The sequence below is a fragment of the Acartia tonsa genome, chromosome 12 (assembly GCF_053477335.1).
Source record: "Acartia tonsa isolate MP-2025a chromosome 12, ASM5347733v1, whole genome shotgun sequence".
NCBI classification, from domain to species: Eukaryota; Metazoa; Arthropoda; class Copepoda; order Calanoida; family Acartiidae; genus Acartia; species Acartia tonsa.
The window spans coordinates 3,455,602-3,472,292 of record NC_137271.1 but is presented as its reverse complement, the minus strand read 5'-3'; the positions used below and the strand labels follow the sequence as shown (position 1 = coordinate 3,472,292).

Genomic DNA, 16,691 nt, shown 5'->3' with positions numbered 1-16,691 from the left:
TCGGTACTGAGGGGAGACATCCTGCTGCAGCTGACCTGCCAAAGGCACAAGTATGTTGTCCGCGAACACAAGGAGTGTTGGGACAAAGTGCCAGTGGAGCCCACAGGTTTTGTAGACGCCGTGACGCGGGTATACAGTGAGCACGCCACCAAGATTCCCTGTTCCTCCACCTACCCCCTGACTGTGCACGCAGAGGAAGGCTGGATAGAGTTGACCCCTGCTCCCAAGAAGAGGCCACCCCCGCTGGATACGCCCAAGCAGTTGTTGACAGACCCCTTAGATGACTTCAGTTCAGGTGGTTTGTATTCACAGGCTGAGTTGAACGACTGGCAACAGCTGCTGGCGTTCCCAGCATACAAGAGCGCCATGCTGACCGGCCTATCCTATGGCTCCTGCGTTCAGCAAGGCAGCTGTTCGGCCACAGGAGACCATGGGATAGTGTCCTACAACATTGACCGACTGGCGGAGGAAGGAGAGGCAGCCCTGGATGTCTGGGCAGGATTTAGACAAGCCATCCACGAGTGGGGAGATGGCGCCGCCATCTTGTGCTTGCTGCTGCTGATCCTCAAACTGCTGGGGGACCTCACCATCATTTCTCTGGCAGCAGCACAAGGAGGAGTCCGGGCAGCCCTGAATGCGATATCACAAGTGTTCCTGTACCACCCAGCCTTGTATAAGAAGGCGATGGCTAGAGCCAGGCTCAACCATGCCAAGTCCCGGGACTTTTCAGTGGACTGGGATGCCATCCCCATCGGCAGGGAAGCAGCCGAGGAAATGGTGTCTATGAAATCAACTGACAGCGGGCATGACCGCCCAGGTAGACCAGGACCGCCCTCTGGCAGACCCCGCGGCCCCTCAGGAGGACAGGCCGCTGCTCAGACACTCAACCTGGCAGCCAGTGCCCCAGCCGCTGCCAACAACAACCCGCAGGTCCCACTGCTGACCGTTCCAGCAACAAATGTGCCACCACCAAACCTGATACCTGCCGGCGCTGACCAACGTATCCAACCCAAGGCAGCCTCTGCCTTCTATCCCACATTGGGAGCCCATCAACCCTAAGAAGATACTCACCACTAGGATTCCATTGAATCATTATCGTTTGTATATATTTTTAGCCCTAAGGAGCGGGCCGAAGGCCTCAACCACTGTCGGAAGTCTGGTAGGGAAACCATCTCCCAGCCTTCCGAGGGGAGAGTTGTGGTATTCGGCAACCGTGAGCCATGTCTATGGCACCCCTGATCTGGGGTTCGGTGGAGGGTCAATGGCCCTCCCCCGAGTCCTGGGGAAGGGGTCTAGTGACCCCCTCCCTACGCTTAGAATTAATGATTTGAATCTGTCATGTTTATTATGGTTAACTGTATTCTTAATCCTCCCCCACCCTTTCCAGGGATGGGGGAATCATTATTGCCCAAACTGACCATTGTATATATATTATTTATGCTTTTATGTTATGATTATTTATTCCTATCCATGTAATTATTGTTTGTTGTATATAACTCCAGTATATCTTAACCCTTCAATAAAGTGACAACTAAAAGTAGATGTTGATCATTATCTAGTGAAAGCTAGAGAAGCGTAGCTTCTCTATAGTAAGGTGTCCACGTCTGTCACACTGCCGTAATCTAATTGAACTCCGGTGTCTGCCATTGATCCTCGGCGGATACCACATTATTCCTTTAGATCCCTACTTTTTTAAATGAAAACAGTCTAAAAGCTATATTGCCATTATTCACTTTTTTATCAAATATGAGATTTTAATAAAAAAGATAATATAGAAGCTTTTTATATAAATAAAATAAAAATTTATTTGCCATTTCTCCAATCTGTTATTGTGTGAAGATTTTATGTTTTTGTATTCAAGCAAATACCTAAAAGATGAAAAAATAAAGTGTACAAACATGTTTATTCTATTATATAAAGAAGCAATTTTTTTTTTGCCTGTAGCTGAAGTTCTCGAAAATTATTGGTCCGTATGTTTTGCACTTTTCAGTGAAGATTCATAAATACATTATGATGGGTTTAGGATATTTTCATAACCTACCCAGCCTCTCCCTACAGTAAAGGGGTGAAGCAACAAGTCTTAAATAAATTAAATCAAAGTAAAAATGATTAAATAAGAGACTATTGAAAGATTAGAGTGTATACAAACAAGGATTATAATATCCATAAAAGCTTAACAAATTTTTCGGACAAACGAACTTTGGAAAATAAAAAATGATTACAAAAGCAACAAAATATCAAAACAAAAATTTGATATAAATGATATAAAAACACAAGATATTTGAAATTAACGTACCAACATATTAAGACTTGATTATAGAGATGCTTAGCTTATTGAATGTTCAGATTATATACCAACAAGGATGAAAACATCCATAACAGCAAGCTCAACATATCACAAGGACAAATTTAAATGTTTCAACTGGAAACACGGATGGCCCTAATTGTAAAAAAACTTTGCTTTAAATCCTTATATAAAAGTAACAGAATCTGTGTTTGTCTGTCTGTGTTTACCAAAGGATCTCGCTCATCGCTGAACCGATATGGTTTTTCTTTACAGTGTAGCTACACATAAGTCCTGTAAAGGTTTATTTGTATTTTGGAAGCGGATACCATCACCCTATCAAGAGAAATAGCCCCTAGAAAAAGTAACACACATAAATCAAATTATTTTTAAAGAACAGACTAAATTGAAAGGGGTGGCCTTTAGTGATTGTAACTAGTCCTTATAATAAAGTAACAGGATGTATATCTGTCTATTTCTTTGTCTGTACCGATGTGGTTCTCATAGATTCTGGGAGGGCTTATAACTATAACTTAAAAAAACTAAAATTGAATAAGGAGGCCTCTAGGGGCTTAGCCACTAGTAAACAATATAGCAATACAAGGTTTTGCTTAACTTCTTGAACACTTTATCAATCTAATCCGAAAGTTTTGGCAAAAAAACTTGTTTAATAGATTTGTTGCCAATATCAGCAAAACTTGAGAATATATTCTCGGTATGGCTTCGAAACCGATTAATATTCGCTGGATTAGAACCGGTTCTCAGCTATACTGAAAAATCATGCATAGCATCGTATTGCAGACAATTTTCCACGAGTATTAAAATAAAAACATAATAAAATTAATACCAATTTTGTTAGATTATTCGGCCACTCGGGGCTAACGAAACTGGTTTAAATCTTACTAATTTCTTTTAATATCCGCCGAGAGATGTCTATTATACGATGCGATAAATAACTAATTCACATATTTATGTACATTATATAAGGAAATTTAAGGGACAAGACAGTGTAAGATAAATTGATTTACCTTCCCAATGATGATAAACTAAATTATCCCAGTTGTAATATTGAATAAATTTTGGAACCAAAAGTTTAACCACCAAATATCCAAAAGCTTTTAACCCAACGAATGAAATAACGTAATTGTAAACTGTTGATAGAAGTTATTGTCAAATATTCTCTACAAGTTTACCAAAATCTAAATTTTTTTTGTTTTTAAAAAAATTCTCAAATCTTTCTTAGTTTGCGATCTCTAGCGGGTGAAAAGTAAACTAGCAGGAGTTAGCCAGGTATAGAATAGGATGGTCCAGATTTTTATATTTACCTATAGCAGGAGTTAGCCAGGTACAGAATAGGATGGTCCAGATTTTTATATTTACCTATAGCAGGAGTTAGCCAGGTACAGAATAGGATGGTCCAGATTTTTAGTTTTTTAGAAACAGAGTTTGAATTTTCCAGATCGTTGAGTTCATCGATGATACAATACGCTGAAAGGGAGCTCTCGAGTTGCCTGAATAGAAGAATTGCCCGATTAACTCGAAATTTCATTGAATATCATCAATCAAACGGTTTGGAGACCATTGTTTTAGAGGATTCTTAGAGCCATACGAAATATAAGAAAGTATTAAAACAAGGATGACAACATCCATAAAAGCGAAGCTCTAAAGTTAGACAGCGAACTCTTGTGTCTGAACTTAATAAGCAGAACATTTAATTAGAAAGTTTAAACAAAATAGTACATAAAACTATATATGCCTGTTTTTCAATAAGGAATAAATAATGTCTTTTAAATAAAGCAATGAAAATTAAATATGTAGAATATTCTACATTTACCAATTCCTTTATCTCTGACTAACGGCTACTCAACTATAGGCCTCTAGGGGAACTTGTGGTGTTGGAAGGGAGGGAGGTAGTCGACCCCCCATCTTTGAGTTTTAGTTTTAAAAAAGTAAAAAATTCTTGGGAGGATTTTTAATTTTTTTCTTGGGTGATTTCTCTTGGGATGGTAACGGTACCCTATGGGAAGCTACACTCGGTTCAGTGGTTAGCAAGATTCTGACACACATCCTGTTACTTTTATATCAGGTTAAAGATACGAATACGAACCTTGCTAAACATTGTTCTGTTTTCAGAATATCACGCCTGTAAACCATTTTAACAAATTTAAATATTTTCAAAATTTTTACTTTTATTCCTCCCATAGCCTGTATTATAATAACAGAGACTTGATTACGTAATATCAATGATCAAGGAGAAAGGAAACATTGGGCTGTTTATTATAATAGTCCCCAAATTTTCTTTTTCAATGGCCTAATAAATTTGGGGATTTGTATTGAATACTGATTGGTTTATTCATTAAGTTGATTGTCAAAACGTTTCAATCACTAATTGTAATCTACAGAAGGGGCAATTTTGTATATCATGATTGAGGATGTTTATATATATATCGGCCATTGTCTTATCCCATTAAAAGAGCAGGGGATGAAATCATACATTTGATTTTATATGAAGCTGAATAAAAAAAACAATATCAACCAATTAATCATTACAAACAAACAACTAACTACTTTAATATAGACTAACGACTACGCCTCTAAAGGCCTCTAGGGACATTAGAACAAAGGGGAAGTTGACCCTCCACTTTTCCTTGACCTATGGGAGGCTTTTTAAAATAGCTACAGACAGATGGACAGACAAAGAGACATCCTATTACTTTTATATCTGATTTTCTATCTCAGATTTTCTGATTTTCCTTGTTTTCTAATGGATTATTGAGAAAATCTTGTAAACCTTTTTGGTATTTCCTAAAATACATTTAGTATAAAAAAAGTCAGTATTTAAACACCAAAGTTTTCTACGGTATAAATATTTGGTAATTGTTTGAAAATATTAGCTATTTAAAGATGCTAATGTCTAACAAATTGATTTCCATAATAACCCCCTTCTGTAGGCTAAAATCATAGGTGTAAAAGTTTGAACATTCAAGTTTTGTACAATCCAATCAAGATTTATTAGAAGTCCCCAAAGTTATTTCATCTCAACGAATTTTATTTATACAATTATATATAGTGTTTATAAAATTTACAGTCCGTTGTCCTTTCACTCCTTGCTTAAAATATACTTTTTATTAATGGATATAGAATATATATGTATATTATGACAGGGGAAAAATTATCGTTAAATTAGGTTGTACGAGGGGAGGGGATAGGGTAAAGGCGTGTATGGGGGGGATTGTTATTTTAGCGAGCTACAAGTTCACTTTATTAGAGTACATGATAATCTGGTGTAAGATACTCAAAATAATAAATCCATTTTTATTGGATCAAAGAGGAGCTTTGACTCAATAATTGAAGGGAGGAAGGGGACATTGGACTGTTTATTACACTAGCCCCCAAAGTTTAATTATAACGAATTCTTATTGGCTTGCTCAAAAACTTTGGGGACAGTTATTAAATTTGATTGGTTGTTTCATTAAGTTGAGTGTCCAAACGTTTCAACCACTAATTGTAATCTACAGAAGGGGTAATTAACATTGGGAATGTACATCAATTTCTTGGACAGTGTCTCATCCCTTTAGATCCCTGTAAAAAATGAATGAATAAAATTATCCTAAACCAACACAAAATCTTTGTTTAACTTTCCTCAATAATTTTCCTTATAGTTTTACACAATTTAAATAACTTTTGTTAATCAAAAGAATAAGCTTTTTTAAATAGAGAACATACTCTATGATTTGAAATGTCCGTATGTACGTCCATAGGAAATGAAATTGGGGAAAGATGTATATATGGGATACTATTTAAGATAGAAGACTTATTTTTTGTGTGTGAAGATTCTCATTATCAAGGAGAATCCAGTATATGATTTGCTTTGTCCATCGGTTTGTAGGTCATGCTATGAAAGACTTGTACATGTTTTATAGGAAGATGTTTCGTGATTTCTTACTTTTAATGACCACTTAAAATCTGCTCTTTAACTGACTTTGTAGGTTTGTTCAATCATGATTTTTAGTGCTTTCCCATTAAAGAGTTATTTATATCATTGATAATTCTATTAGCTTTAAAAATTAACATTTTGTCATATCTAAGTCAGTTATGCTTTAAATTTCACTGGTATTCAAACTTTTATAACCACGTTATCTTATTCGTTGGCTCAAAAACTTTGGATACTTTTATTGAATTTAGGATTGGTTGGTTCCAAACTAGCAGTGTCAACACTTTTCAACCAATAATTTTAATCTACAGGGGTAAAATTTGGTCATTTTCACCACCAATTTGTCTTATCTCTAAAACTCCCTTTTAATCTATCTTCCTATCATATTATCTGTTTTTTTATTGAATTTGTTAAATTCCTGTGACATCCATATTCTTTCTTCAAAACAATTGGAAGGCTTTCGGCAAGGCTAACTCTGAGGGTAGGTACAAGTTAATATAAAAAGAATAGCAATCTACAAAACAAAGACGACCAAGCTTTTCATTTTAAGGTGTTTCAAAGATTTGAAGGGCTACAAAGTTTGAGGATGTTAAACATCGTTCTACTTCAAACTTGGACGTTTATGATACAAAGCGAAGCTTATCTTCAATTAGGGTCGGTCCGTAAGTCCACTATAATTAATAATTTAGGCATGTTATAAATGTCCTTGATGACTGATAAAATAGTAAAATACGACTTGGAAAACGTAGCAACGTAATAATTTGATTTGTTGATTTTTTAGCGTCCTGACTATTCAATCAATAATTTTAATCAACAGAAAAGAATCGAGATGTACATCAATTTATCGTTCATTGTCTTATACCTTTAGATCCTTACTTAAATATATCCCTAATTAAGTATTACCTATTAACTTCAATTATACAAAGAAGAGTCTGTCCTTCAGAATTTCTATTTTGGAGAACTCCATGGGTTACATGCCTAAACATAATTAATAAAATTCATGTCTATCTATGTTTGTCTTATCTGTATGACCATCGTTGTTTCTATTTTATGAATTGTATCAATCAATCAATCAGTCCACGTCTCCATCTATAAATCTATCAATCAATCTGACTATCCATCTCACCATCGATCCATTTTTCTATAAAATCTATCCTTCTGTCAATCAATTAATCAATAAATTTGTCCATCTATTAATCAATTCAACTATCAATCTTTCCATATAAATCAATATCTATCAATCTTTCCATATCCATCCATTCATCCATCAATCCATCCACCCAACTATCGATCTATTTATCTATCAATCTATCCATCCATCTATATTTTATCAATCTATCCCACTATCAATCTATCAATTAATATATATCTATAAATCTATTAATCTATTCGTATATCCATCTATATATTAATAAATCTATCAATCTATCCATCAAAACATCTTTCAATTTATCCACCTATATCAATCAATCCATCTACCAATCAATCCATCTATCAATCATTCCATATAGAAATCTAACTAACTATCGATCTATTTATCTAAACAATCTATCCATCTATCAATCAATCCAACTACCAATCTAAACTACCATCTATCTTTCTGTGTTTTCAAAGGTTCTATTTTGAAGAACACAATCTATCCATCTATCAACATACTAATCAATCTATCAATCTATCCGTTTTTATAAATATATTAATCTACCAATCTATCTATTGATCCGTAAATCAAACTATCAATCTATCAGTATCCATATATCTATATATCTGTATACCTGTATGTCTGTCTATTGACCAACAACTCTCTAAGAGCATCATCATTGGCATGCTTAGCAAGCTCCATAAGAATTTTATATTTAGTCTCTATCTATCTATCTACATATCTATCCATATATCTATCTATCTATCTATCTGTATACCTGTATGTCTGTCTATTGACCAACAACTCTCTAAGAGCATCATCATTAGCATGTTTAGCTAGCTCCATAAGAATATTGGATTTAGTCTCAGGATTTCTGTAGGAAAATATGTAGTGGCCCTCACTGAAAATATAACAATCAATATATTATTACTTGGATGTTGCACCAGATTTTCATGTACTCTGCTTAAATGATGTTCGCAGCAGGCTAAAATAACGATACCAATTTCATCACAGTTATGGAATCTCGACGACAAAGATTTTTTTATCCAATCTTGACAAGTGAGGTATTTTTGGAAAGAGGAATATATATAGAAAACGCCTATGAAAATTAGAAAATCCGCAGAAATCATATTTGCAAAAATCTGCAATGTTAATTTGCAAAATTAATTTCATGCCTTAAATGACTTATTTAAAAAGAAATCTTTTTATGAAATGTGTTTATCTATAAGTTTAGAACATAATTAAGGCAAAAAAAATTTCTTTAGTGTTACTTTTTTCACCTTATATATGAAAAAAGCAGTTTCTCACATTTTATGATAAAAAAGGTATAGGAACAAAAAATATGTTTTTTCTTGATGTAAACACAATAATTGGCATAAAATCTATCATCCTAAATGTAAAAATCAGATATAGAATCCTTTTTAGAGCAAAAATAGTGCAAAAAGTAACCAAGACATTTTTGCAAAGTATGAAAATCTGAAGAAATAGTTCTTTTTGATTTTGATATACATATCAGATAAATGTATATAAAATTAGTGATCAAAAACTATAAAACAAGTTATAACTTTTTCAATTCTATCATTGATTAAAATGCACTTTTAGGTTTACTTATTACCAAAGTAGCACATAAAAACTCTTTTTATTAAGTTATTAAACAAAATAAATTCAAATCAACAATTAGGCGTTTTTTATAATGCAGTAGACCATTTTGTAGTTGGTTTTTGGGCATTTATTTTGTTTAATTACATCATAAAAAGAGTTTTTATGTACTACTTCGGTAATTCTTAAACCTAAAAGTGCAATTTAATCAATGACAGTGTTGAAAAAACTTATAACATGTTTTATAGTTTTTAATCACTAATTTTATATACATTTATCTGATATGTATATCAAAAGCAAAAAGAACTATTTTCTTTAGATTTTCATACTTTGCAAAAATGTCTTGGTTACTTTTTGCACTATATTAGCTCTAAAAAGGATTCTATATCTGATTTTTACATTTAGGATGATAGATTTTATGCCAATTATTGTGTTTACATCAAGAAAAATCATATTTTTTGTTCCTATACCTTTTTTTTATCATAAAATGTGAGAAACTGCTTTTTTCATATATAAGGTGAAAAAAGTAACACTAAAGAAATTTTTTTTGTTCTAAGTATGTTCTAAACTTATAAATAAACATATTTCATAAAAAGATTTTTTCTAAATAAGTCATTTAAGGCATGAAATTAATTTTGCAAATTAGCATTGCAGATTTTTGCAAATAACTTGCAAATATGATTTCTGCGGATTTTCTAATTTTCATAGGCGTTTTCTATATATATTCCTCTTTCCAAAAATACCTCACTTGTCAAGATTGGATAAAAAAATCTTTGTCGTTGAGATTCCATAACTGTGTCATCCCCGTTACCCAATCCCCTGACGAACTGACCAATAATGAGGTCCATATAAACAAGCTGAATTGACTACAAGTTTTCCCCTTTCAATATATTCATGTATATCCTTTATTAATATAACATTACTCAAAAAACAAGAATAATAACATCCACAATAGCAACGCTCAATAATAGATCACCGTCAGACTAAAGAACCTAGAGTATTCAATATTAAACGGATTTGAAATTAAATATTAATTAAAAACCTCATCATTAAAAATAATAAAATTACTGGTATACTGGATGCTTAATAAGAACATAAATTACATTTTTAGAATTAATTTTAGAGATTCTTCCTTATTACACTGTGCCTTATTTTACTAGGTGTCAATTGAAAAACTATTCTTTACATAATAAAAATACATTTGAACTGAAAAGAACAAAACTGTATATATAAAGACGCGACTAAAATACATCATTCATTTGTCCATCTATCTATCTAATGTCTCTCTGCCTAACAAAATATTTCCTTGTTCTATTATTTATAAAAAGTATTAATTTATTAATCTATTAATTTAATTTGACTACAATTGAAAGTTTATCTCTCCAACTATCTATCTATCCATCTACCTATCTAATACCTATCCATCTACCTATCAAATAACTATCCATCTATCTATCCATCTATCTATCCATATATCCATCTATCTATTTACCTAAAGAAAGATGGATGAACTTGTGCTAGTTCTCTAATGATTTCACTGATAGACTTGGAATTTACATCCCCCGGATTTTGTTGCAAAATTTGGCAGATTATCTTAAATAAAATTAAATTTAATTCTAACTTTAATTAGAACTTATATATTGAGATATCAACTTATACCACATTACCTTTAAACTAGCAGCTATAGCCCTAGAGGCTTCTAGGGGAACCTTTCGATTTATCTTGGAAGATTAATGGTTCCCTGCACAAAAATAATTATAAACCTTCCCAATACCTATGAGAAGCTTCACTGTAAAAGAGAACCATATCGGTTCAGCGGTTAGCAAGATCTTTCGGTATAGACAGACAAATAGAGATCATGTTACTTTTATGGACTATCGGCTATGCCCGTATAGACCTCTAGGGGCACGTAAGGATACTGGTATATTATTTTACTTACCCTATAGAATCCTTCTGAATGAGCTTGGTATTTGGCATAATACTCTAAATATAAAAAAAATATTGATTTTTAAAGAATCGGCAGCCGCATATGAATCTTGTTTTTTTTTAGCCGGTTCACCAGTAATGCTAATCAGCCGCCAATAATAACATAAATTATCGTTTAACCGTTTATTGTACAAAACGGCTGGTTGTCTAAAGTCCACTATAGTACCTTATGTAGTAGCTACTCACTTTCACTTTGCCTGTCCATCCGTCATTCGGTAACGCTATCGGAGAAATGTAATTTCTCGACTAATGTAATTATATGTACATCCCTAGAGTTGATAAAATTACCCCTAATTTAGATCACTCTTAGTGGTTGAAACGTTTGGACACTTGACTTAACAAATCAAAATTCATTAAACGTCCAAAAGTTGTTGATACAACGAATAAGAAAACGTTATTATTAAAATTTTTGGAATAATGTATTACTCAGCCCAATGTCCTTTTGCTCCCTGGATAAAGGTCATTGAAATAATCAAGTAGTCCAATGGACAAAAAAAATGCTTTGCTTTTCCACCAAAAAAGTTTTCAAAGTTACCTATAAAAATATTGAAGAAAATTTTTCTCGTTTCCAGAAATATTTCATGGTTTTTCATTAGCAGGGTAATTACAGAGTCTTTGTGTTTGTTCCGGTTTAAAATTGTGGATTCCTAGAAAAATTAATCATATACTAAAATATAGAAGGTCAGGTTTTAAGCTATTTAACGCACGGTAGAAAAGTATATGTTTAGTAATAGGTTTTATTTATATATTTTCAAATACTTGGCTATTTCTTTAAAATATTATCTTAATGGATAAGACAATGGACAATAACTTGATGTACATCCTCAATGAAGATACACAGAATTACCCTTCTGTAGATTACAATTAGTGGTTGTTAATCCAACGAATAAGAAAGCGTTATCATGAGACTTTCGGGACTAGTGTAATTAACAGCTTAGTAGCCCCTCACTCACTGATTTTTTATCGATTAACTAGTAAAAATCCCTTTATGAAAACGCTAACTTTTTATGTATCTCATTCTCTGTACCAAATCTTAATAATGAAGTGCATAATTACGCAGCCAAACGTCCTAAATACAACCATCCAACCGATTGAACGACTTTTGGGTTGCGCCTGTTTTTGGCCAATGTATTTCTCCTACACTAATTTATCATATATTGCACCATATTTAGGTTTTTGTGGGAACCGTTTTTATTGTCTTTAATTATGATGTGGTATAATGCTGAGAATCGAACCTAGCACCTACCCTACAATAAGCGGATTCACTCCATGTTATGCCACAGTTGGGGGTTAATAAATACCACTTACCAAGAGATTTGTGTCATCTGATTTATCCAGGACAAGAGTCAGCAGAAAATTTAGAATCTGGATTCGATTTTCAGCAGCACTAAATAGATAGATAGACAGTTTAGTAGAAAAATAAATAGATAGATTATGATAGATATATAGATGCATAGATTAAGATAAATACATAGATTTGGATAGATGAATAGATTTATCCAGGACAAGAGTCAGCAGAAAATTTAGAATCTGGATTCGATTTTCAGCAGCACTAAATAGATAGATAGATAGTTCAGTATATAAATAGATGGATAGATTTGGATAGATAAATAGATTTATCCCCAGTACAAGAGTTAGCAGAAAATTTAGAATCTGGATTCGATTTTCAGCAGCACTGAAGAAATAGATAGATAATTCAGTAGATAAATAGATGGAAAGATTTAGATAGATAGATGGATGGATGGACAGATTTAGATAGATAGATGGATGGATGGACAGATTTAGATAGGTAGATGGATGGATAGATTTAGATAAATTAATGGATGGATAGATTTAGATAGATAGATGGATGGATAGATTTAGACAGATAGATGGATGGATAGATTTAGATAGATAGATGGATGGATAGATTTAGATAGATAGATGGATGGATAGATTTAGATAGATAGATGGATGGATAGATTTAGATAAATAGATGGATGGATAGATTTAGATAGATAGATGGAAGAATCAGAATCAGAATTTGTATTTAATTCTTATTTAGAATTATAAAGTTGTATAAATCCTAATATATGAGTAAGAGGATGTCTGTCTGTGTGTCTGTCTTTAATGGTTCTTTTCATGGGCCCAAGGAATGTTTTTTAGAGGATTGTACCGAAATTCTCCCAAGATAAATTAACCACCTCAAAATAAAAAATCCTATTTCTTTATAAAATTAAAATTGAAAAGTTGCCTCTAGGGGCGTAGCCGCTAGTATTAATATAACACAATAAACATATATATAATATTCTTGTAGAATACAAAGTGACACAATAAATAAAAACACAAGGACAACAACATCCATAAGTAGCGAAGCATTTAAAATTAAGGAATGGATAATCAGACAAAGTGAGTTATAGAGCATAAGTTCCAAAAAGTATGTAATAATTTAAGAAAATCACGAAACCTTTAAAAGATAAGGTTTAGAAGCATGACCGACAGACAGACGGACAAAACAATGTATAGATTAGATGCGCATAAGTAATGTGAATCTTCACATAAAATCAGCTGTTTATCTTCATAGCAGCCGAGAAAATCACATTTCCCTCGTATCGTTACGGACTGACTGACAGACAGTGTGAATTATAGAGTAACTATGCTACTAACAAATAAATATAAAAATAGTTTATCTCCTCAAGAATAAAGGAATGATTATTTACTAAGCAGAAATAAAAAAAAGAGAGAAAAAGAATTTGTTGTCCATTGATCAATCCTTATTCAAATACAAGACGAAGGGAGGAAGGGGTGGGGGGCAGAAAAATTGCCCAAAATTACCCAAATATCCAAAAAGATTCCTGAAGAGTACGACCAGCAATTTCCGAAGTTTTAAGCTTCCGACGAAAACCTTACTACTTTACATATGAAATTAGCGGATGCGCCTTTATCATTTAGAGGCACTGCATACCAAAGGGGTAAAAAAAAGGGGCAGAAAAAAAGCCTAAAACCATCTCACGGCTTAAATCTAAAAATCCATCCCAGGACCTATGTGAAGATAGTTATTGAGATCTTACGCTGTAGACAAAAAAAAAACACCTAATTTATTTATATGACTGGATATATGTTAGATGAAATTATAACATTTGTGCCTGAGAAATTTAATTTACATTGCATTGACCTATCCCTAGATATCTTAGCTGTTGGATGAAATTGCAAGGAGGGGGGGGGGGGACATTGGAAAGTATAAGCATGCTTTCTTATTCGTTGGCTTAATATGTTTTTTGCAGGTTAGTTCATTAAGTTGAATGTTCAAACGTTTCAATCAATAATTATAATCTATAAAAAGGGTAATTTTGTGTATCATCATTGGGGATGATCATTAATTTATAGGCAATTGTCTTATCCCTTATATCCGTGATGAAATTGTAATATTGGTGTCTGGAGTGAATGGATATATGATATACATGGATATATTGACAGGGGAAAATTTGTTGTTAATTTATCTTCATAATATGGACTTTAATTATTGATCAGTTTGTTCATCCAGTAGGATAGGGGTATAGATATTTTAGACAGCTGTGAGTATTACTTTATCAGAGTATATGGAAATCTGGTGCAACATCCAAGTAGTAATATATCGATTGTGTAGTAAAAACTTCTTATATTTTCTGTCCAAGAAAATGGAAAGATTAAATAAAACAATAACAATTCTATTCATGAGAAAAATCTTTTTTTATAAGTAACAGGATCTGTGTGTGTCTGATTGTACCAAAGGTGTCATAAACCGCTGTACCTATTTGGTTCTCCTTTTTAATCTAGCTTCACCAAGGTCTGGATAGGTTTTTAAAAGGATGAAATGCTGACATATTTAATTTAATTAAAGCTGCGCTTTTATCAAACTGTCACCCAAGTAAAAATGTACAGTATTTACAAGCGAAATAAAAACAATTTTATTTTTCAGTTTAAACGATATGTCAGTGTTTGAAATAAGTATGTATATTAAGTTAAGCATTTAAACTATTTTTTTTTCTTCAAAAAAATTGTTATATGATTGAATTTTTAATAAATCATAAGACAAAACTAATCATGTTATAGACATAAATATTAAAGAAATAGCAGAAAAATTATTTTATGTGGGGGGAAGTAATATTTTACAATGAAAAAGGGGTATTCATCCTCTTATAATTTTTCCTTATGGTTAGTATATAATATTTTTTGGACCATTATTGGGTTAAATGCTAGCCTTAAGTCAAAGTAACACAAATATTAAAATGGATGTATAATATACGTGGATGGATATTATGACAGGGAAACATATCGTTAATTAGCTCGCTAACAAGGAACTCGTTTACTGGTTAGTTCGATCATTCAGAAGGAGCGGAGGGTTATGGGGTAAAGGAGGTTACAGAGGGGAATTGTTATTTTTCAATTTTTACTTTATTAGAGTACCTACATAAATCTGGTGCAACATCCAAGTAACAAACAATATATCCATTACCTGAAGGCACTTAGAAGAGGGGTCTGGTCAAACTTATCCTGAAAGTAACAATGATTTAGTTAACAAAAACCATCTACAATTTTAATCATTTTAATTACCCAAATTCATCTGTTTTTCATTTACAAATTCATCTACAAAAAGAGAGTTAGCAATATATCTCCAACCACAAATGCCCCTAGAGGCCTAAAGAGAGGGGGGGGGGCGCTAGTTATATGGGTTTATGTAAAACTTGAAATATGAAGTTTAAAATCTTTGAAAAGATCAAATATTATTGGTTACATAAATATCGAATATGCAAATTTTCATCAAAACATGAAAACAAGAAAAATCAATATCCTAAAAAGTAGAGCTTTAAAAACAGAATTTACATAAGCTAGAATAGTTATTTATCGCATCGTAGTATAGACAGCTTTCCGCGTATATTAAAATGAAAAATTATACTTTTTTAAATAGATGTTTTGTCACTATGATTTAGAACCGGTTCTATTTAATATATATAACTATATAATATCGGAAATTAAATTTGCCCATCAAGAAAATAAAATTAGGAAAGTAATTGGACATACAGACGAACAGAACTCTTAGATTATAGATTAGCCTCGCTACTAACATAGTTTTAAAAGTTTTACCAATGGATAAAGAATATAATGGAAAAATTTTCGTCAATTTAGGTTGCTAACATCACTTATTGGACATTTCGTTTATCCAGTAGTAGGGGAGACGATCGTTATTTTCCAGCTACAAGTTTATCTGTTATTAGAGTACATGATAATCTGGTGTAAGATCCATGTAATAATAAATCTATTATTTACCTTAGATTTTAAAGCTTGGTAAAGCACTTTTTCATGTTTATGCTCATTACACAGGTCACGAAGTACATCAAACTTTCCTTCCCTAAAAGTACAAAGGTCATACAGTACATTCACAAGAAGTACAAAGGTCACGAAGTACATCAAACTTTACTTCCCTAAAGTACAAAGGTAACAGAGTACATTTGAATGAAGAAGTACAAAATATAAAGGTCATAAAGTACAATTCAAGACTTAAAAAGTACATTTACATTAAAATTTTCTAAAATAATATTTTTAATTCCTCCCCTCCCTCCCTCCATCAAGAGCCCTTAGTTTTTTTTAAGTACATATAACTTGTTGTAAAAGTATTTCTGAAAAAAGCTTTCTTAAACTTAGTAAAATAGTTTCTCAAGAATTTAACATTTCTTTTAATCATTATAAACTATTTCAAGTATAGAAATATTTTAGTAAGGAATCTAATAAAT

At 32.5% G+C, this 16,691-nt stretch overlaps 1 protein-coding gene across 5 annotated transcripts in view; it reads right to left on the bottom strand.

Annotated features, from left to right (window-relative positions):
- Nucleotides 1-16,691, bottom strand: part of LOC145334358 (uncharacterized) — a 74,335-nt gene that overhangs the window by 35,094 nt on the left and 22,550 nt on the right. For all 5 annotated transcript variants that reach the window (XM_080179795.1, XM_080179794.1, XM_080179796.1 and 2 more), the window contains exons 11-21: nt 16,228-16,309; nt 15,416-15,453; nt 12,250-12,328; nt 11,477-11,588; nt 10,895-10,938; nt 10,448-10,548; nt 8,135-8,257; nt 7,122-7,196; nt 6,641-6,693; nt 4,392-4,431; nt 3,665-3,795 (exon numbers count right to left, since the gene is read on the bottom strand). In XM_080179795.1, coding sequence (XP_080035921.1) covers nt 3,665-3,795; nt 4,392-4,431; nt 6,641-6,693; nt 7,122-7,196; nt 8,135-8,257; nt 10,448-10,548; nt 10,895-10,938; nt 11,477-11,588; nt 12,250-12,328; nt 15,416-15,453; nt 16,228-16,309 — 878 coding nt within the window. The remainder of the gene's footprint in view (nt 1-3,664; nt 3,796-4,391; nt 4,432-6,640; nt 6,694-7,121; nt 7,197-8,134; nt 8,258-10,447; nt 10,549-10,894; nt 10,939-11,476; nt 11,589-12,249; nt 12,329-15,415; nt 15,454-16,227; nt 16,310-16,691) is intronic.